The sequence below is a fragment of the Rhinolophus sinicus genome, chromosome 2 (assembly GCF_057876585.1).
Source record: "Rhinolophus sinicus isolate RSI-liver-muscle chromosome 2, RSI-T2T, whole genome shotgun sequence".
NCBI lineage: Eukaryota > Metazoa > Chordata > Mammalia > Chiroptera > Rhinolophidae > Rhinolophus > Rhinolophus sinicus.
In genome coordinates, this window is record NC_142502.1 from 1,902,784 (window position 1) to 1,925,117 (window position 22,334).

Genomic DNA, 22,334 nt, shown 5'->3' on the forward strand with positions numbered 1-22,334 from the left:
GCCTCCATCCCGGGACCCCACCCTTCCCGAGAGCACAGGGGACCAGGGCCGCTAGGAGCGGTGAGTATGCATTCCGACCGGGCACGTGGCGCCGTCCAGCCCTCACGAGGACTAGGAGGAAAGCCCCCCGCACCCGGGCCGTCTCTCTCCAACGCGCTGTCAGCCCAGAAATCACGTGCAGTGCCCACTGTGTGCTAGGAGGTAGCGATACAAGAGTGAACAGGTTAACAGTTTCTGCAACGAAAGTTATCCAAGGGAGAGAGCTGGGCTTACACGCAGCCCATCGTGAGTGTGGGAAATCCAACTGGCTTCAAGCAGAGCACGCCAACGGCCAGTGTTTTCCAAACTGGTCGGTGCTGCCTTAGAAGTCGGAGGAGATGGTCTCCCAGAGCACAAATGGCCGTAAGGTAGGAGGGAACAGTCTTCTCCGTAAGGTAAGCAGTGTCGACTGGACCAAGTAGTTCCCCAGGTAGCCCACCACAGAGGGTTTATTCGGGAAAAGAAAAGGAAACACCGCCACAGCAGTGTGAGGACGTGCACCTCCGGCCGGCCGCCCACATGCAAAAAGAAGACAGCTCTTCCCAAGATGGTCCCTACGTAACTCCCTCCCCCAGAAGTTGGCACCATGAAGTTTTAACAGGAAGTCAGGACTAGAGAGTGAACAAGGGGCCCAGCTCCACCCGCAGACCTCCCACGTCTATGGTTAGTCATCCTAAGATGCCAGGTCCCTTTTGTCAGTAGGAAGCAGCGTGGGGCTCAGAGGAGGGGAGAAAGGAAGAGCGAGCAAGTGGGCTCTGAAGCCAGAGGGACTGTGATAGGAGGAGGGAGGGCCTCTGGGCCAAGAGGCAGCAGATGCAGACGCCTGGGCCCCTCTAGTACCTTGGGTCCTGGGTCCTTGTGTCCAGACACTGGGCTCATGACCCTTAGGTGAGGGGCTGGGACGTGGGCCTGCGACAGGCCAGACAGCAGCTGAAGGCTTTGAATGCCATGCTGAGAAGTGCGGTGGAGGCAGGGCATTGCTGCAGCCTCCCCGGGAGGCCAACACTGCCTTCCTGTGTCCATTGTGAAGGCGCTGTCAGCTGTAAGTCCTTCACTGTGGGCAGCTTTCATTTCAGGTAGTTCTGTTCCACCAGTGTTTACTGATGTGAGCCCACGCTCGGCAGTCTGGGGGCAAGGTAGTATTGGAAGTGGTCTTTGCCCTCGGAAAACTGAAGCTTCTAACAATTAAACAGAACTTTCCTTATGGTTAGCACAAAAAATAGTGCATAGACTCTGACTTAGAATCATAAAAAATTGTTCTGGGTTTAAAGCAATACCAACTTCTTTTCAAAAGGACATGTATGTAGTATGTAGGAACTCTGTTTTTAAATCAACCAACTTAGAAAATGGCGCAAATGGTATATGTGTGTTTTTTATCATGAAAAGGTGCCTATGTTCCATATAAGGACGGATGAGATGATGGCTGTTTTTCTCGGTCAAGGGCTTCTCTTAGCTGGAAAACTCACATAAGAGCCCACGGCTACTGCTCGCTCCTCTTTAATAAAAATGGAATGTTTCTATGTCTAAATAACTACCTTCTGAATTTGAGAACCGCTGTGCTAAGTAGTGTGAAACATGCCATGTGGGTATGAATTTGTATTCACAACAGGATGGCGTGTGGTTTCCTATGTCTGCAGTATGACTGGGAACAGGGCTACTGAGTTAATGAAAACACGTGTTCACAAGAGCGCTGAAGATACAGAGAGGACGTCCCCAGGAATTTCAAACAAAGGCAAGAGGAATGTTGGGGAATTAAAGTCCTCCAGTGTGGGGCTTTTTATAGAAACTTGTGCTGCTCCATTCCTTTCACCTTCTGCATGTCTGAAATGTAAACAGAAACTGGTTACATCCCCTGACTGACGCTCCTGAGAGTAATCGGCTGCTGCTCTCTGCATCGGTGGAATCTGTTTGCTTTTGAAGCATCTGATTTCAGGGTCACCTTAAAAGGGTCCCTCTCCCCCACCCCAACATATTTCCTCTGTGAGTTCAGTGACAAGTGAAGTGCCAGGCACAAGACCACATGGTTGAACGCTTTAACTGGAGCCCAGTTCAGATGGAAAGTTGCCTGAGGTCGCCTGTCCTTTAGTCAGCAAGTGGTAACGGTCAAGTGTGAATAGAAAGAATGGGTTCCTCATTCTTTTCTGAGGGCCTATTTTGGAGGGCAGAAAGCGTGAGAACCAGCAGCCTGCCAGGCTCGGCGCCGGGAGCCACCCCTTCCACACACATAACTGTTTTTCGGGGATCAGTGTTCTGGGAGAAGCAAAGGGCCCACAGGGGCGTTCCTGGGATGCACAATTCCTGCAGTGATGGAACATGCTGTGTTGGGCTGACTTCCTCCCCGTGGGGTCGAGAAGCTTTCCCGGCAAAAGGCAGGCAAGCATGTGGTTGGCGCGGAACCAGACTCCAAGAGCTCACAGCCCTGTGATTCTAACAATGACCTAATCAAGTGTTTGGATGTGGCTTAGCTGCTAACCATGCTCTGATTAAGTCAGCTGTGCTGTGACCAACAGAAGACACGAGAACTCAGCTGACAAAACATTTGTCTTTGGGGGCATCTTACAAGCTTAGCCACGCCTCTGCTTGTCCCAGGTGCATACACAGCCTAGTGAAATGCTGGTCTGTGACAAAGCATGCTGTATTTTCCATCCAGGTGAGGGCTTTGACCTTGGGAATGTGATGTTCAAAGTAACAGAGTGGGACACACACACACAGGACATTCTCCTCTGTCTCCTGCTGCTGCCGGCAGTGATGGGAACCACTCTGCTGACCCCCAGGCCGAGGTCAGGGCACTGTGCTGGGTGCTGTGGCCCATCAGCAAGTTAACGAGGAACCTGGCAGGATGGAGACATGGCACACCTTCATCCCCGGGGTCAGGGGCTCCCGTCTGCCTTGGGTCAGTGGCTTAGGGGGCAGCTCGAGGTGCTCCCGCTTCCTGCCGGTGCTTTCATGTCGACCTGACCTTCACCTCCTGGAACACTGACAGGGACTGTTTCCCAACCAGGTCTCCTGACAACTGAGCTGGTTGGTGTCTGTAGGCCGATGGGCACATACCTGCCAAGGGCATGCCCACTTGGCAGAGACCCTCCCATGAGCCACACCTGAGAAATTCCCACCTGAGACCGTGCTGGAAATGCAAGTGGGAGGTCGTGACACTCGGTGTGACTCTCTCTATAACAATTTTTTGCAATGAACTTGGGTAGTTTCTGTAAAAGTTAGTAAAAGTACACGTGGACACTTTTTAGGGCTGATGATGACTCTTTCTTGTGACTGCCCCGTGAGACTGAGAGAGATTGTAGTTTCAAATAAAAGTTTTCTATCTGAGAGAACGCTTAATGGCGTCTTTTCAGAATAAAGTCTACAACCCTGTGACAGCTCTTCCGATCGGCTGTTCCATTTATTAAGTTCAGGTGTAAAACTAAGTTCAGGCTCAATGGCCCACACCTCAGCTTCTGCCCTGGATAAGCGGCAGGTGTTTTTAAATAATGAATAATTTCAAATTGTATTTTTATGTTATAAATATTTGTACATTTGTATATTTGTATCACATTATACGTTCCTTTGCCTTTTAAATCTGAATACAGGGAGCCCAATTTGATCTTTTATGGATGATTTAAAGTATTATAAGCATCAATTAATATAAATTGATGCCTTCAGGAAATAGCCGGAACTCTTTGCATCTGCAGTAAAACGCCCCAGAACGCTGTGAGTTTATAATTCATTTGTGTCTTTAATTAGTTTTACTGCATGAGTAATCACTGCATCCCACCAGTACATCTTGTGTGTTTCAGGCCGGAAGTCCAAATATCCAAATATACATGTAGTGACTGATTTAAGCCTGTGGTCACTTGGGGCAAAGGTGTAAGGTCACATGTTCACTCTATTTGATAAAGTGTCAGCTTTTGTGAGGTCCATTTAAATGAGGAGTAGACTTTTCCACTGAATTATTGTTTCAAGGCCAAAAAGGCTGAGTTATGTGGGCTTCTGACCTGGAGAGAGTGGGATGTGATGAAAAGGGACAGGAAATTTTAATTAGGCGCAAATGAACAATAAAACACACATCTGATGTATGTTATCTAGACTCAGTATTACTTATCAGTGATCGAAATGAAGAAACAAGTATATGAAATGTTTTATTCCCGTGATTTACAGGAAAAAATGTAGACTCCTATATCTATCCCCACCTTCACACTTTGATCTGTTGGTTCATTCATTTATTACACACACGTACAAGACACCTATTCTGGGAATATGGATTAAAAAAACCTCCAACCTCAAAATCTCGTATTTCAGTGGGTGACATAGACAATGGCCATTTCCAAAACACATTGGCCTGCAGGACCTGGAAAGGACAGTGAGAGAGGACTGAGAAATGGACATTCCTCCTGAGAGGAGGCTACGGTGGTGTCACCCCACTGTCCCCTCTCGAGCACACACGCACACACACACACATACACACACACACACACAGTTTGAAATACCCGTTAATACCATTGAACACAGTTGGAAAACATCGCTGTAAATTGCAAAGATAGTTTTTCGCAGCCATGCCAGACTTCCGCATATGATGTGCTCCTGGTCAGAGCAGTCACCGCCCTGACAAGGCACGCAGGGGTCTTGTCCATGCCGCTGCTGTGCACAGCTGGTTCCAGCTCTTCTCTGGAAGTGCCATCCCAGTGTCAGAGGCAAGCCGGGTTTTCCACTGTTTCCCAACGAGGTTGGGGAACCTCGTCACCTGGAAACAAGTTGGCTCCTTCATTCCCTGAGGACTCCTCCCAATGTCAAATCTGGAGAGAAAGGAGGGTGAGCAAGCTGGACCTCCCCTTTGCTGCCACCCCCTTCTCCCACCCCCCTCCCTCTCTATTCACCTCCCGACTCCCTCTCTTGCTTGCTTGCTTTTTTTCTTGCTTTCTTGTCAAAACTGGCTTCATTAAAAATGCAGTATATGTCAAATTTTACTCCTTTTGCATCAATCAGAATCTCCCAAACAGCACAGAATCTCCACCAAATAAGGCATTAAGTTGCCTTACGTGACACATTATGCAGGAACAGCGCTACGATTGTCGAAAGCACGAGCTAAATTGCCTTCTCTTGGAATCTGTGATGAGCACGTTGTTCTGGACCTGGACCGTGGAATATTGACATTCCCCAGAGGCTTTGCTGCTTGTTACCTTGTTTCTAGATTGTAACAAAACCTGCTCCATCATCACTTTTGTTTTTTTCAAACACTACCTCGTTTTCTTTCTTTGGAAGTTCAGAAAATGCTGAATCCTCATTTTCTGTTTATCTTGCAAATGTGAGCTGCAACCCTCACAAAATCATTGTTTTTGCAGAATGAGTTTTTAAAAGCACAAATTGTCTTTCTCAACTCTAGCAAATTACCACTTATTTGAATAAACCGAGCCTCTGACCCCTGGAACACGTCCGGGGTCCGGGGTTATGAGGTGGGTAGCAGGGCACCTCAGAGGTGGGTGGCCGGTGTCCCTTACACTTCTCAGACCAACATGACTCACTAACCACATAACACCATCGTCTCTAGCTTGTCACCTGCTCTAATTCACTTAACTCTAGAAAATCGGACGTTTGCTTTATTGTTCTAAGTAACAATTGCTTTTTAGACCACCAGGTTTCTCTACAGCTGCAGCTACAACAGAGTGGCCCTCAGCGTGGACGGTGTGATTGCAAACCTTCTTAACATGTCGCTGAGAGAAGGAAATGTGCAGGTGTGCTCTGAAGGGACAGAGAACAGAAGCGCACAGGATGAGGTGGGTCTGTGTTTGTGGAGGCAGCAGAGGTGGGTGGGTCTGTGAGGAGAGGCGGGCCCCTAGAGACTGCATGCTGGGAGGGAAGCGCAGAGAAGTCGGCTGGCAGCGTGGCGTGGAATCTTTGCTTGAAAACCCCACTAGATTCTGGTCTCTTGGGCCACCCTCTAACACTGCTCTGGTCATCAACTCCTAGAAAGGAAAACCTGACTTGGTGGCAGAAGACCAACCTTCGGGGGCCACCTGGAAACCACTGGTGTTTCGTGTGGATGAGACGACACCGGACGTGGTGCAGAGTGTCCTCCTGGAGCGTGGATGGGACAAATTTGACAACCGAGAGCAAGACGTTGAGGACTGGAACTTGTACTGGAGGACCTCGTCTTTCCGGAGGGCTGAGCATGTCAACGTGAAGCCATGGCAACGACTAAACCACCACCCGGGCACCAGCAAGCTCACCAGGAAGGACTGCCTGGGCAAGCTGCTGAAGCATATGAAGAGGACCCACGGCTCCCCCCTCTACGAGTTCATCCCCTCCACCTTCGTCATGCCCAACGACTACTGCAAGTTTGTGGCCGAGTACTTTAAGGAGAAGCAGGCCCTGGGCGCCAAGCCCGGCTTTTGGATTTGCAAGCCGGCAGAACTGTCTCGTGGAAGGGGAATAGTAATTTTCAGTGACATTAAAGACTTAACCTTTGATGACACATATATAGTGCAGAAATATATCTGCAACCCTTTGCTTGTGGGTCGATATAAATGTGACCTCCGCATCTACGTCTGTGTCACCAGCTTTAAGCCCCTGACCATCTATATTTACCAGGAAGGGTTAGTGCGTTTTGCCACGGAAAAGTTTGACCTCAGTAATCTGCGAAACAGTTACGCACATTTGACCAACAGCAGCATCAATAAATCTGGGGCCTCGTACGGGAAGATCAAAGAAGTGGTCGGCTGTGGCTGCAAGTGGACACTCAGAAGGCTCTTCTCCTACCTGCGCAGCCGGGACATGGACGACCTGTGTCTGTGGCAGCAAATCCAGCACATGGTCATTCTCACCGTGCTCGCCATCGCGCCATCCGTCCCCTTCGCCACCAATTGCTTTGAGCTCTTTGGATTTGACATTTTGATTGACGACAACTTGAAACCGTGGCTTTTAGAGGTCAACTACAGCCCAGCCCTGTCCTTAGATTGTTCCACGGATGTGTCGGTGAAGAGAAAACTCATCCATGATACGATTGAACTCATTTACTTACGTGGCCTGAGAAACGAGAGGAAAGAACACGGTGACCATGCCCATGGGAATCCCAGTGTCCCCCTTGCTGATTCTGATAAAGGACTCGGTGACACCTGCAGCCGTCTCCCCTGTGGGTCTCTCTTGCAGTTCACAAGTGGAACACTTAATAAGGATAAACCTGCTATAAAGAAAGCTGTCAGAATACACCCAGAAAACAAACCTGCCGCCCAGCCGAGAGAAATGATGAACAGGAAGGATGTACTTCTGTCAACAAGAGAGCCCCCCAAAACCAAGCCACAGTTCAAGGGCAGGCCCACGGCTCCCACGACGTTCACCCCCTGCGCGTCGCTCCTTCAGTCCCCTGCCCACAAGACCAGCGCCTCCCTGAGGGACACATCGGACAGCAGCCAGGTGCCACATCCCCAGGCAGGCAACTTCGTTCTCATTTTTCCTTTCAATGAAGCTACTTTTGGGGCATCCAGGAATGGATTAAATGTCAAGAGAATAATCCAAGTGCTCCAGAAACGAATGAATAAGCAACATTCGCAAGTGGCGGAAAAGAAAACGCAGAGGTGACCTGGTTTTCTGCCAGCCTGGGACTGCTCGGCCGGGGGAGCCCAGCCCCTGCCATGTGAGTGCATCCCCCTAGTCAGGTTGCTGGGGCTGCAGGTGTGTGTGTGCATAAATATGTTTATAACAGCTGGGAAGTGGAAGTGGAAGACATTCGGTGCTGATTCAGTTACATCACTGGCTGGTTTGCTCAGATCCCTCGGGGGAGGGGGACATGTCACATGGCCCCTCATCCTACGTGAAGATGCCTTATTACCAGTACGTTGTGCACTGATTTAAACATGAAAACAGGGTTATTGTAACATTCAGGACTCTTGGGTGAGAACAGAACAAAAAAAGATCAGGAGCTAAGTTTTTGGTTTTCAATTGTCTGTTTTTTTGTTCAAAAAGTTTTTTTTAATTTGATCAGTCATCTAGAGTGAGGTGAAGTATTGACAACCTCCCCCACCGAGTACCCAATGAGTATTACCTGCAGATCCTAGGCCTTCAATTAAACATTGTGAAAGGAGCTTCCCTCTGGGAGCAGCCACATTGGAAAAATGCCCCCTCTTCTTCACCTTGTCACTGTCAGATCGCTGTCCTGGTGGGCGACGGCAGAGCGTCCCGGGCCCAGGTATGTTTCCTTCCTGCCAGCTCTCAGAACATTAGAAGGGTCCTAAGCTGTAAAAGCCCCAGTGCTTATTTGAAAACATGACGCTAAGTGAAGAAAGCCAGACACCAAAGGCCCATGCTGCGGCATTCCATTTAGGCGAGATGTCCACAGTCAGCAAGCCCATCAGCATAGAAAGTACATTGATGATTTCCAGGGGCTGGGCACTGGTGGGGGGGGGGGCGACGGGGGGCGGGGAAATCACTGCTATTGGGGACACGGTTTCCTTGGGATGATGAAAATGTTCTACAACTAGATGGCTGCACAACATTGTGAATGTGCTAAGTGTCACTAGTGGTCAATTTTATATTGCACTTATTTTATCAGTAAAAAAAGTTAAAGCAAAAATAAAACAGCAAGACTAACACCATTGTGAATAGTGATGCATAGTGCTATCGATGTCAAGACAATAATTACCCACTGTGGTTGGGTGCACATGGAGGGGCTTGTGAAATGACTGATGAAATGCTTTTACTTGACCTGGGTGGTTCAGAAAAAAAAGAGGGGGAAAAATCCCAGCGAGTTTACACGTGAGGCTGTCGTGCATCTTTTGTTCCCTGCCTGTTTTCCTGCGTGTGTACATTTATTTGCTCCCCACCTTGTTCCAGGAAACATTTAAAGGGGTCAAGTAAGAATATATATAATCACATCAAGGTTGATCTGATCTCCTATGTTGCTCAGGCTCTCACTGTATATTGTCTGGCAAATACGTGGGCCTGTCCCACAAATGCTCGGGCATTCTAATGAGACCAAGTCAGGCAACTGCCATCACTCAAAACCCAAGCATAGTTCTCGCTCTCCCTCCGTGTTTTTAAATCCTCATTTATCATGAGCCAGGTGCCAATCACTCCCCAGATGTACAGGTGAATCTTACAGAGATGAGCAAAGCCTGTGTAATTAAGGAAAGATGGTATTATTCGAGCACTTGAAGTTTTGGGCCATCTCTCAGGGAAAACATGCAAATTCTGGACAGTATAGCTCTATGGTAAAATGTGGCCTAACTAAATTGAAATGATAACGAGTTAATGTAAGAATTTCAAACACAACAGGCAACCTATGTGCATAAAATTTGCACCCGGATACACAGGTGCTTAAGGAGGAAAAACCATAAACACAGTCTTGCTGAGGTAGAACAGACACATACAACATCAAGAGACATATTAAGGAGATGGCTACATGGTAGTTATTTAAAAATCCTTGGAATTCCGCTTCCGGGAAGATGGAATTGTCATGCATTTCGCTATTCCTCTACCAAATACAACCAAAAACCTTGGGCAGTATGAATAAAACAAACATAAGAAGTCACTGAAAGGTGGAAAGAAGACAGCCTTGCTACAGACCCCAAGAAAGGTGGGGTGGTGAGCTCCCTGGGGTTAGTCATTTGGTTGGTTGGTTGGTTGGTTGGTTGGTTGGTTGGTTGGTTGTTTGGTTGGTTTTTGCCTTGTGTTCCCAAGACGGGCACTAAAACAGCCGCCAGCCCAGAAACGCAAGTGGACACAGACCAAAGAAGCCTGAGCCTACTCTTGAATCTATGAGTTTAAAATGATGTTCAACAAAAAGTTAATGTAAAATACATGAAATAGTTATAATACTAAAGAGTGTAACAGGATGCATTTAATTTTATCCCTTTTATTAAGGAAGGGACGTGGTTTTCTTCTTTCTATTGATACCATCTCTGTTTATACAGTGGCGACACATCTACTGTGTCCATCCTTGCAACCTTAGGAAGCAGGCTCTTTATCAAAAGGAGGAGCAAGGCCAACTCAGAAGGAGATGGAGGACTTTCACATGAGGAACACGTGGGCGAGAGGGGGGCTTATGGCACAACTCAAATTACAACACGTCTCCTGTGTATAAACAGAAATGCACTTATCATAAACTTCCAACTATATATAAATGTAAGAATGAATAATTTAACTACAGTGATAGAAACATAACCTGGTTTAAAGCCTTTGTTTCATGAAGGAAGATAATCAAATCTTCCAACAGCAAAAATTAATGACTAACCTAATAATTCAATCGTTCTTCAGCTGGGTTTTACTAAAGTTTCACTTGGAAGTTGGTTTGAGTTTGTCATTCTTATAACCCTAAAAAGGCAATTCGTTGTCATTTATCTAAATTAATAAATAAACGATAGGTGTCCCCAAATTCTCAAACCCCTCAGTCTAGAAGACCCCTTCTCTCAGCCACCCCAACCAGATTTTGTCACCTCACTAGTCCATAGCAGTCACTTGGGCCAGGATCCTGTCCCTCTAGGCCATGTCCCCCCCAACGCTGCTCATGGCCCCTCCCACCCCATGTGAGAAAGCCAAGAACCAGTGTGTTGATTCTAAACTGACTCCCCGTCCTAAAGGGGCACACACCCTGGGCACACTCCCCAATACACTACCAAGCTTTATGATTACGTAAGATTAAATTATAATTAACTATTTACTAATGTGTTATTTGAATGTAGTAAGCTCATAGTCAGTGGAATATACCTACCCACATAGGAAACTGGACATGGAAAACTTTCCTCGCCCAACTCACCAAAAAGAATGGGTTTAATATCAAGTTCTCAATACACTATATGTAGTGAAAATTTATCCTCTTAGTACTTATTCTTGAAGAAATATAAACTGCATTTTTGCTGTCAAAGCAAACTGCTCGCTAGAAGAGACGTTCAAGAGGAGAATATAAGATACTCAAGTTTAAACAGGAGGAATTACTTCACATCTCGTCATTTCACACGATGCCATCTAAGTCGTCCCTGAGATGAGGAATCAGCGGGAGGGTCAGTGTTCAGGGTTAAACGTTAGCCATCATTTCTTATCGAAACTCCTGTGTGTGTAATAATCAGAGATTTAGGCAATTTGTAATTAAGGAGTAGCTTTCAAGGTCTGTCAAAGTTTTCAATGTGTTGAGAGAAAGAAATTTAATCCATTTCTCTCCTGCATTTATGTAACTTCCATCCCTGAAGATCTGGGTTAGTTACCAGCTCTTCTGCGTGTCATTGTGTGCTACGGCATTTTTAGAGATGGCACAGGGTCTCCAGCCAGCTCTCGCCTGGACCTCATGGCTGTATTTCAACCTTTTGCACTTCCCAGAAATTATTTATAATGGGCATATGGCTGGCAAATCCTCATTCATAGGTGTCACTGTGGCGGTGCCAGTTGGGACATTTCTACAATTCCTGATGCTTGGAGGACCCTCCAAATGCACCTTCTCAGAAAACAAAGAAGCGAGTGAACCTGCATGATGCAGAGATGGGGTGATACGTGGGCTGGTCGTCCAGTTGGAAAGGTAACCCTGGTAAAATTAAAGCAAGAAGATGTGCAAGTCAAATTACCTGAAACATCATGAAAATGAATAGTCCTGGTGGGCTTCCAGAGACGTGGACGTTTTACGAACACAGAGTGAAGCTGTTGCCAATTGGGAATCAGCTGAGCATCAAGGTCAAAACTCTGGTTGGACCCTGGGCTGGGAGGATCCTCTGAAGGTCAGCAAATCACCTAACGTCTCTGTGGCTCTACTTCCTCACCCATAACATGGAGCTTAGAATTTGCCCTACTTCACCCATGGTGGTATGGCTCACTGCAGTAATACAGGAGAGCACACAACACTGTCAAAAACAACTGTAGAAAATGTGTCAACCACCCACAGTGTCCCAGATATGGTGCAAAGTGCTTTCCCTGTATCCCAAACACTCACAATGACCCTGCAAGCAGGGTCCCTTTCACCTCTCAGGTAGAGAGGCTGGGGTACACAGATATTCATTTGCTTCCCCAAAGCCACAGTGCTGCTAAGTGGAGAAACCAGAACTAGCACTATAGTCCATTTGACTCCAAAGCCCAAACCAGGATGAACTAACCACGGTGAATGAGAGTCAGCTGTGGGGAGGGAAGACTGGAGTCATTCAATATTTACTGACTCCCATCATGCACCGGCATTGCTTTGTCACTGGACAAGCAGAGCATGACACTGGGCTCACGGAGTTGCCTTATGGTGGGTTGTGTGCATCTTGGCCCACCATTGATTTTACAAGGCTTTCAGCGCCAACTGAAGCCCAGGGATCTAGAATGTAACCCAGGTCGTGTGGGAGGGAAGGGGAGACTCAGCAGAAAATAAAATTTGACGAAACACAAGTACAAGTGAAAATGGTCAACTATGAAACGGCCAGGCCCTCGCCATCCTCTTCCAGGTGAATGTAGGAAAGAGACCTGACTCACCAGTGTGTAAAACTGAGTCCCGTGCAGAAGGGTCCCTGATTTGTGAAAAGCAGAGCTCCCGCACAAAACATATTCAAACTGGAGAATGATCTTTGTTTCAATCATTATTTTAACTTTCTAAAGACAAAAAAAGTCTTCATGTAATTAAACATTTCCAGTTCCTTCTGCAGCAACTCTGCTCACCCTGGTATTACTAGGACACTGGTGGTTTAATTTAACGCCAGATGATGTGAAGTGAAACAGAATTTCCCCTTTTTTAAGGCAAAACAAAACAGAATGAAACTGTAAGGGGTTTTTTTTTTTGTTTGCGTCTCCCACTGACCCTCATTCCCAAACAAGTTTATTTTGCTTTTAACTCTATTCTGATGCTGCGTCAGCATTTTCCCTTGCTGAGAAAATGCAGAACTCGTGTGATCTTTGCAGGGAAAGGCCGTCTGTGTCCTTTCGTGGGACAAGTCTAACAAAGGACTGGTTCTCGGCACTCTGCTGCTTTCGCGTGGGGACCACAGCAGCCTGGCAGCGACATGTACCCCGCTAACTGCTCCACGCACAGTGACGCCGTGGAGGTGTCTGTGGCCACACTTCTGCTGCTGGAGGGCGCACTGGGCCTGCTGGGCAACGCTGTGGCGCTCTGGACCTTCTTCTGCCGCCTGAAGGTGTGGCGGCCGTACGCCGTCTACCTGTTCAACCTGGCAGTCGCGGACCTCCTGCTGGCCATCTGCCTGCCCTTCCACATGGCCTTCTTCCTGAGACACAAGACCTGGGGCTGGGGCCACGCGTCTTGCCGAGCCCTGCTGTTCCTGCACACTCTCAGCCACCAGGTGAGCGTCGCCTTCCTCACCGCCGTGGCTTTGGACCGTTACCTCCGAGTGGTCCACCCTCGGCTCAAGGTCAACCTCCTGTCCTCGCGGGGGGCCCGGGGAGTCTCAATCCTCATCTGGCTCCTGATGGTCGCCCTCACCCACCAAAGCTTGTTCACCTCGGAAGCCCAGTGCCCCAGGTCTGACGCCAGCCGGGGTGCCTCCTTCAGCCTTACGTGGCAGGAAGCCCTCGCCTTCCTCCAGTTCGTTCTTCCCTTCAGCCTCATCTTGTTCTGCAATGCCGGCATCATCAGGACCCTGCAGAAGCGGCTCCGAGACCCGGACAGACAGCCCAAACTGCAGCGCGCCCGGGCGCTGGTGGCCGCCGTCGTGGTGCTGTTCGCTCTGTGCTTCCTGCCCAGCTTCCTGGCCCAGAGCCTGATGGCCATCGTCCGCGGGGTGCACAGCTGCAGGGTCCTGAGGGCGCTGGAGCATACGGTGGACGTGACCAGCAGCCTGACCAGCCTGCAGAGCGTGCTGAACCCGGTGGTGTACTGCTTCTCCAACCCCGCGTTCAGGCACTCGTACCGCAAGGTCTTCTCCACCCTCAGAGGCCAAGGCAGGACGCCGAGGCTCGGGGCTGCGACCTCGGACACTCCAACTCCTGAGGAGCAGGACAGCCCGCTCCCCCAGCCCCGTGTTCGTGGGCAATGCCTGGGAGCTCAGTAAGAACGACCAGTAGCTACGATCCCGGAAGAAAAGGAAACCTGAGACGGCGCTGCAGAGATCAGGCTGCAAACGTGGGCAAAATGGCAGCAAAGGCTGTGATTTATTGTGCTTACCAGGGTTTTCTTCTGCGACTGTACATAACAGAGCAGCAAACCAAAATTAGGAAGCCCTCGTACGCAGTTACAATGCAGGCTAAACTGCTCAGTTGAAACTTAGGCAGCCACTGCATATTCACACCTGAAGAAAGGTACTGATGGGGCAGTCGTGGACGAGAGGGGGCTGGAAGCGGGTGTCGTTCTGCCTCCAGCTGGTCCTCGTGAGTCATTGTCCTTTTCTGCAGTTTGTAAATGCAAGAACTCTGTGCTTCCGTCCCATCTGTTGCACAGATGTGTGATGACTGACCTGGGAAAGGGGGCTTGGGGTTCTACAAAGAGGTTCTGGTGTGTATACGCTGTCTTCCCTACTCAGCTCCATTTGGCACATGATGTGTTTAGTTTGATAACTAGTCACTTAACTTGTGTAGATTATACATTACATCAAGGACAATACAGCTAGTTCCCTAGTTTATTGTAAGAAATACTTTCCTACTAAATGTCTCAAAATTGCCTCTAGAACTTCTTTTTAAATTTGAATGACCAAATGCCTTTAAAACTCACTTTGCTTCCTCTGCTATAAAAAAGTCACAATACTTTCTGCATCCTGGGAGAAACACGCAGTGTGAGCTACCAAATTACCTATAAAATGGTGCTTTCCCCCCAATACTGTGGCATGACTCGTGCAGAAGGCCCCTGGGGCCCTGGAAGACCACTGCAGAGAAGGTGGGTACGGCCTCCACCCCCAACCCCTGGACATGCCTGCAACGGCTGGATCTTTTTGTCTCATTCCTCTTAGATTATGTGCCAAACTTGTAGCTCATGATGGTGACAAAGGATTTCAGAAGTCAACTTCCTAACTGCCTTATCTCTTATTCGCCATTCAAATCTGGAAGTATGGTCCCCAAAACGGACTCCCCAAAGAGCTCAGAGGAAGCACAGGGTCTGCTTCATAATGACCTGGGTCCCCTGAGCTCCACACCTGGCAGCCTTGCCTGGAGCTGCACCTGTACTTACTGTTCATATGCGGAGACCACTGCTTTCCCCAGGGAGTGGTCCCACGACCTCTGTAATACTGAAGGTTAAAACCGATGGTGTTAGGCTATAGAAAATGGTAAAACCACCGCCACTCCCAGAGCTGTCTGCCTACCAGGGAGGCTCCTGTCAGAACAAACTTGAACCCTGAGCGTGTGTCCCCACTGCTGTGCTCATGAAGTGCGTGACAGCCTGACAACGGGAGAATAATGCACTCAGTGTTCCCAGGGGAATGCCTGCAACACCGCGCTGCCTCACATTTCATTTCCACCGAAGTCAGTAGAATTTCAGAGGCCTTAGGAAGGATGTGAGAGCAGATGAAGATGTGAAATGTCTGAATAAAATCCTCAGGTGTGAACACATGCTACACTGCCTGGTTGCTTCCCTTCCCGCTGAAGACACGAAAGTCTGTGTTTCTTCCCTTGATCTTACCGCATGGACAATCTTAAACGCTCCTTTAAAAAAACAAAAAACAAAAAGCAAAAAACAAACAAACAAACAAAAAAACTTAACATGTCACATAAACATTTTCCACACTATGATTAATTCCCCACAGGCATCTTTACTTGACTGACCAAAAGTCTCCCAGAAGATGTTTCTTAACCATTTTTCTGTCGTGGGACATGGAGGTCTGTAACTGTCTACACAGGTAAACCCACACTGTGAAGTCACATGTCACCTGACAGACATGAGATAAAGCCAGCCCGCACCAACTAGCTGCAAGGCTTGTGGGCCAGCACTGGGCACTAACTGCGTCCCAAACACAGGCCCCTCCTGCCCCCTCCCTGGATGCTGCCTGCCTCCCCGACACTGAAGCTGGCTGCACTCGGCCCCTCCCCCACTCTCATGTTCACTGGCAAAGGGGGAAGTCTCATCACAGTGACTGCCTCTCAGAGTCTTGTCACAGCTTCCTGGGCACAGCCGGTGGCCCTCCTCTCTGCTCAGCCATGGGCCTGCTCATCGCACAGCCTGGGGAAAACCAAGATGTGTCAGCGAGCCCTGTGTGCTGACTCAGCTGGCCTGGGGAGCGGCCCGGGCACTGGTAGTTTTGACGTTCCCTCATTGGTCCTGTTACTGGGCAGTCAGGGCTGAGAGTCAGTGGCCAAAGTCTAGGTCTTTAAGTCAGCATCCTGCTCTGTCACTCCTGCTTTGCCACCTGGGGCAAACCACCAAAATTCCCTGAACTTTCCTCTTCTGTAATATGGGGATAATAAAAACCCACCCGTGGGAATATTGTGGGCATTCAATAAAATAATGAATAAAATGCCGAGCAGGGCCTGGCATGTGACACACACCCGGTAGGTGTGCCTTTGCTGTATTCAAGTCATCAATTTGTTCTATTCTCTTTGTTTTCATCCCCAGCCAGACTGCGCCCTTTGGGGACAAAGCTTTCCCCTGCACACTTGCAACACAGAGCCTGGCACAGGGCAGGTGCTCAGTGAACTGGGTGTCAAAAAGTTCTGCCAAGCTAAGTTACCACCATTCTTCCTTTCTGGCAAATCCTTTCCAGGCTTTATGTCAGGGTTCTGTCTGACTCGGGTTTTAGTCCACACCCTGTGAAGTGGACAATATTTTGTTTAGGATTCTGTGACTGCCCATCTCTGAGGGTGTCTTTGGCGCCCTGTCCCATCAGTATCATCAAGGACTCCCGGCAGTCCTGTGCCCACGTGGTTTCTTCTTTAAAGAGATGGAGCAACGAGGTTCTTACTCTTCCCCAAATGATTTTCTCTGAGTAAGGAAATGACTCAAAAGGAAAGTGTGGGCAGTCAGTAAATGATGGGCCACAGAACCACAGTATTTTGCTGTCAGTAGCAAGTTTTAGTTTCTTTTCTCCATGGCTCACTTCCTGTAATACAGCAGGTGCAGTGCTGTCTGCGAGTCCTGTCAATCTCAGCATTGCCGGAATCCTGGCATATCTAGGAAGGGCAGCCAAGAGCCCAAATGTCGGCTTGAGTGACAAATTTCTCTCCTGTTCAGAAAATGCTATTGCTGTTTTCACACTGCTAATCTCATCGTTTCTCTTTCCAGAATCCAGTCAGCCACTGGCTCCTCCTTGGCATATACCAGCTTCCAGGTGCAGGCATCCTGCATGGAATGTTCCAGTCCCATTTGTCTTGAGAATTCCTCCTTGCCTTTTCTGGTCCAGCCCCTGACCTGCCTGCAGCGTGAACCCTCGCTGCCAGCACCCCACACCCCAGCATGGTGGCCACTCACTCCCCACCACAGGCCATCCTGCGGAGCTCATGGCTGCCTGCCCTCACCCCACGCCAACACCTCCAAGCTGAAACCGTGTCCATTCTGCATCCTCAGCACTTGCCCAGGGCCTGGTACACAGTAGGTGCTTAATAAGCATGTGGAATAAATAATAAATAAATGAACAAATTAACCTGATTTAAAATTAACAAGTTAACTTTATTTAATAGGTTGTTTTTAAAAATATACTTTAAAAGTGTGAGTCCATTGGCAAACTTAAAATTGTATCTTAAGGAATCTTCCAGAAAGATGCTAATGCAAATGAAAATATAATAATTTTCATATTTATTGGATAAAGATTTTTTTCCTATATTTTTATAATCATTTTAGCCAACAGTTAACAGTTTTGATTTATTTAGGGGTCGGGATAACAAAGGGACTCCATGTTAGCCTGTGGGCTTGGTTGGGGGCTGTGAAATGTGTCATGTGACTCTCATAGGCTTCTGGAACATACTGCTAGTGTTCATGGAGCCCCCAAACAATTGTCATCCTCAAAATGCCTCTTTTTAAATTGTGGTAAAATGTACATAACATAAAACTGACTGTCTCAGCCGTTTTTCAGTGTGTGGCTCAGTGGCATCGTGTACATTCACATTGTTGTGCAGTCGTCACCACCGTCACCTCCAGAACTCTTCACCCTCCCAGGCTCACACCTGAGTCCCCCTCATTACACGCTGAGCGCCCTCCCCGTGCCCCTCCCCCAGCCCCTGGCACCGCCATACTATTCTCTGTCTCTGTGAATTTCAGGACTCCAGGTCCCCCATAGAAGTGGAATCGTAGAGTATTTGTCCTTTTGCTTCTGGCTTATTTCACTGAGCATAATGTCCTCAGGGTTTATCCACGTTGTAGCCTGTGTCAGAATTTCCTTCCTGTTTAAGGCTGAGTGACACTCCATTGTACGGATGTTGCACGTTTGGTTGTCCGTTCACCCCTCGACGGACACTTGGGGCGCTTCCATCTCTTGCTTTTGTGAATAATGCTGTTGTGAACAGGGGTGCACACACATCTTCCCAAGACCCTGCTTTCGACACTTTTCTGTGTGTGACCAGAAGTGCCCTTGCTGGATCATGTAACATTGCAGCTTTTCGTTTGAGGAACCGCCATATTTTCCACAGCAGCTGCAGCACTTTACAAACCCACCAACAGGGCACAAGGGTTCCCATATTCCACATCCTCGCCAACCCTTGTTATTTTCTGGGGCTTTTCTTCGTGTGTTTTCAAAGCAGCCATCCCAATGGGTGCGAGGTGGAGAAATGCCTCTTTGAAAATCAGAAAACGCTTATTACTGTCCTCAGAGACTAAGAAGAACTCTCACAACAGGATCCCGGGAAAACACACCCAGGGCTGCACAAATCCGTTTTGTAGCCACTGAGTCGTCACAATTCAGTTTTAAGTCTCTTCTTCACTGAAACCATAGGCCGGAGGAAATGTGTATCAAGGAATCCTGTCAGAGACCGGTCACCTGGATGGCAGGGCCTGAGGACCTTCTGCGTGGGTGGGAGTTGGTGGAGCTGCGCAGATTGTCACTGCGTCGCCTCTCCCCTGACCCCGGGCTCTGAAGTCAGAATGGGTGAGTGGAAGAGAGTAGGAGAACCCGCAGGGGTGGAAGGTGACTCTCTGTAGGAGAACCCGCAGGGGTGGAAGGTGCCTCTCTGTAGGAGAACCCGCAGGGGTGGAAGGTGACTCTCTGTAGGAGAACCCGCAGGGGTGGAAGGTGACTCTCTGTAGGAGAACCCGCAGGGGTGGAAGGTGACTCTCTGTAGGAGAACCCGCAGGGGTGGAAGGTGACTCTCTGTAGGAGAACCCGCAGGGGTGGAAGGTGCCTCTCTGTAGGAGAACCCGCAGGGGTGGAAGGTGACTCTCTGTAGGAGAACCCGCAGGGGTGGAAGGTGCCTCTCTGTAGGAGAACCCGCAGGGGTGGAAAGTGCCTCTCTGTAGGAGAACCCGCAGGGGTGGAAGGTGACTCTCTGTAGGAGAACCCGCAGGGGTGGAAGGTGCCTCTCTGTAGGAGAACCCGCAGGGGTGGAAGGTGACTCTCTGTAGGAGAACCCGCAGGGGTGGAAGGTGCCTCTCTGTAGGAGAACCCGCAGGGGTGGAAGGTGTCTCTCTGTAGGAGAACCCGCAGGGGTGGAAGGTGACTCTCTGTAGGAGAACCCGCAGGGGTGGAAGGTGCCTCTCTGTAGGAGAACCCCAGGGGTGGAAGGTGACTCTCTGTAGGAGAACCCGCAGGGGTGGAAAGTGCCTCTCTGTAGGAGAACCCGCAGGGGTGGAAGGTGACTCTCTGTAGGAGAACCCGCAGGGGTGGAAGGTGCCTCTCTGTAGGAGAACCCGCAGGGGTGGAAGGTGCCTCTCTGTAGGAGAACCCCAGGGGTGGAAGGTGACTCTCTGTAGGAGAACCTGCAGGAGTGGAAGGTGACTCTCTGTAGGAGAACCGTCAGGTTCAGAGGGACCGCAACCCTTGGACTGGCTCAATTGTGGAGAAACAACAATAAAATGTAGGCTGGCTGAAACATAATAGAATTTAATTGCTTGTTCATCTAGGAGCTCTGGGGAGTAGAATCCATGGGAATTCAGACTAAGGCAGATTCTGCTATTTGCAACATCTGGTGTCTAAGGTCACCTGGGGTCAGCTCCATTCCAGCTAACTGGGAAAAGTGAGGAAACACATGCTCGGCATCTTTGTGGGCCAGACCTAGAAATGATGCAGTGCCCTTACACTCAGCATCTGTGCAAAACAGAGTCACATGCCAGAGGAGGCTGTGTGCCCGGGAAGAGCCGATCTGCGGGGGGCAGCTGTCTGTCCTCAGAGACATCATAGAATCAACCATAGAAATAGGCTGATTAAGAATAATCGATAGAAGGGGCAAACTGCCGATGAAACAGCTGACGAGGTCATGGCCATTTCCATGGTGGTGACCCCATAGCCCTGCTCCCCAGATTACTGAGCGAGGCCAGAAGCTGGGTCATGGGCGGGGGGGGGGGGGGGGGGGCACACTGCTGCACACTGCTGGTGGCTCTCAAGCCTCACCTTTAGCTGTGGCCACTTCCTGTGGGGTGGGAGTCATTTGAAGTCAGTGCTGTACACGGCTGAGGAACAGCTTGTTGAGAGCACTTTTTCCAAAGGCAAGGACACGCTCCCGAGACTGGACATGGAGCGCTATTGTCAGCCTTTGGCAGGTATCTCCAGACGGAGCACCCCTCCCACCCCCACCCAGCATGCCATGCAGACCAGATGCAGTACAATCCTTGATGAATGCGGACTCACCCTATTCCTGTTGACCTAATAACTAGGGCAAAACAAATTCAGACGCACCTGGAGTTTAGAAAGCTAGAAAAATGAGACTGCTTCATTTTAGAGTTTTAGAATAATTTCTGGTGAGTAGGCGATTATGTCTCATCTTTTAAAATAAAATCTTGTCTTTATTGGTTATTATACCCTAAAAATTGTCCTACTATACATATAGATATCTTATTTACCAAATCATATATATGCATATATATACACATTCATAAACACATGAATATGCTATAACCAAAACAAACATACAAGCAAACACACACACAAACAAAACATAGATAGTCACAGAGCAAAAAAGAAAAATATTAAGGAGCCAATCTACTATTAAATGAATATTAAAGGCAATAAGAAAAAAAACTGAATTGCAGCAATTTTGCAGTAAGATTTTTAAACTTAAAAAATTATTCTAAGGAGCTTATACCCGTTGTTAGAAGCCATAGTGTAAGATCCTATTAATTTAAAGCGTCTGCACTACATGCCAGTTTGCAAGGTGACATCCGGAGAGAGTGCACGCTGCGCAGGGACCGTGCCTGCGCGCAGCCTCCGGCCAGCAGAGGGCGGCGGCGCCCCGTCGAGTGGCCGTCGCTGCGCCCTTCACCGTCCCAGCCTCGCTTCGTGGTGAAGTGAGGACCGTCCACGTCCCCGAAATGCCTGTGTCCACGCGCAGCGTGCCACCTCCTCCGCTTACGTGACAGGTTCTGAGAAAGGGGCCCGAAACGTCATCTCCAATTCAGGAATCCAGTTAATGTTACACATGGAGGCAGAAAATGGCCTTTCTTATTCAAATACTGACCCTAATTCCAGATGCAGTGCCCTGAGCACTCGGACCGACCGGCTCCGGACACTGGTGACCACGGAAACGCGGGAGGAGAGGCGCTCGCAGGCGCCCCCAGGGCTCTGAGCCAGCGTCTGCCACCGTCCTGTAAACCCCCCTTGTGCTCATTCTTTTCCTGCAGCTTGAACGTTTCCTTACTTTCACAACCTCCGTTCTTTTTCTGAAGTGAGTCCTGCTTTCCCTGCAGTCCCCCTCCCCTCCCACACACTGATCGGGTCACAGTGTCCGCTGTGATGGCCTGGATGTGGACACAGCGCTGCCAGGCGGTCGGCGTTTCTTAGACTTGCTTTCACCTGGTTTAGCCACACGACTACATTAAGGCCAAGAGATTGGGAGACGTGATTTCCACAGCTGTCAAGTTGTGCCCTGAAAGAAAAGGACACCTGCTTTCCCGTTTTTCTCCTGTTGCTAGAATGGAAATGTGATGGCAGGAGCTACAGCAGCCCCCTTGGACCATGAGGACAGCCTGGACTTGAGGATAACAGCACGCTGCTGGCCATCCTGGATTGCCTACCTGGAGTCTGAGGCAAGAGAAACAGACCAAGGGATAAGAAAGTTACATCTCCTGCGTTAGCCCTCTTACGGGTTTACCTAATAAGACATCAGGAAAATTATCATACTGCCAAATGCAACTCAAGGAAGCTCGTCAGATTGCAATCTGGCCATTTGCAGTGAGTGTTACAGCATACATCCTGAATCACGGAATGTGAAAGTAAGTCACAGCCAGTCACTCTGAGCTCTGCATGCTACAGCCTCCCCGATGTGTCAAATCCCTGAGCACAAGACAGCATGCAGACCACATCAGAGGAGATGCACTTCTCGGGGTTGGGGTGGGGGTA

The 22,334-nt window shown here is 49.0% G+C and overlaps 2 protein-coding genes across 2 annotated transcripts; both read left to right on the forward strand.

Moving 5' to 3' along the window:
* Positions 1-5,732: 5,732 nt before the first annotated feature.
* On the forward strand, positions 5,733-7,602 carry TTLL2 (tubulin tyrosine ligase like 2). Its single transcript, XM_074333970.2, has 2 exons — positions 5,733-5,759; positions 5,995-7,602. The coding sequence occupies exons 1-2, from the start codon at positions 5,733-5,735 to the stop codon at positions 7,600-7,602; spliced, it is 1,635 nt and encodes a 544-aa protein (XP_074190071.2).
* Positions 7,603-12,831: 5,229 nt separating this feature from the next.
* GPR31 (G protein-coupled receptor 31) lies at positions 12,832-15,467 on the forward strand. The gene has a single exon (XM_019712392.3). It carries the CDS (start codon positions 12,978-12,980, stop codon positions 13,980-13,982), a length of 1,005 nt encoding a protein of 334 aa, XP_019567951.3. The 5' UTR covers positions 12,832-12,977; the 3' UTR covers positions 13,983-15,467.
* Positions 15,468-22,334: the final 6,867 nt, after the last annotated feature.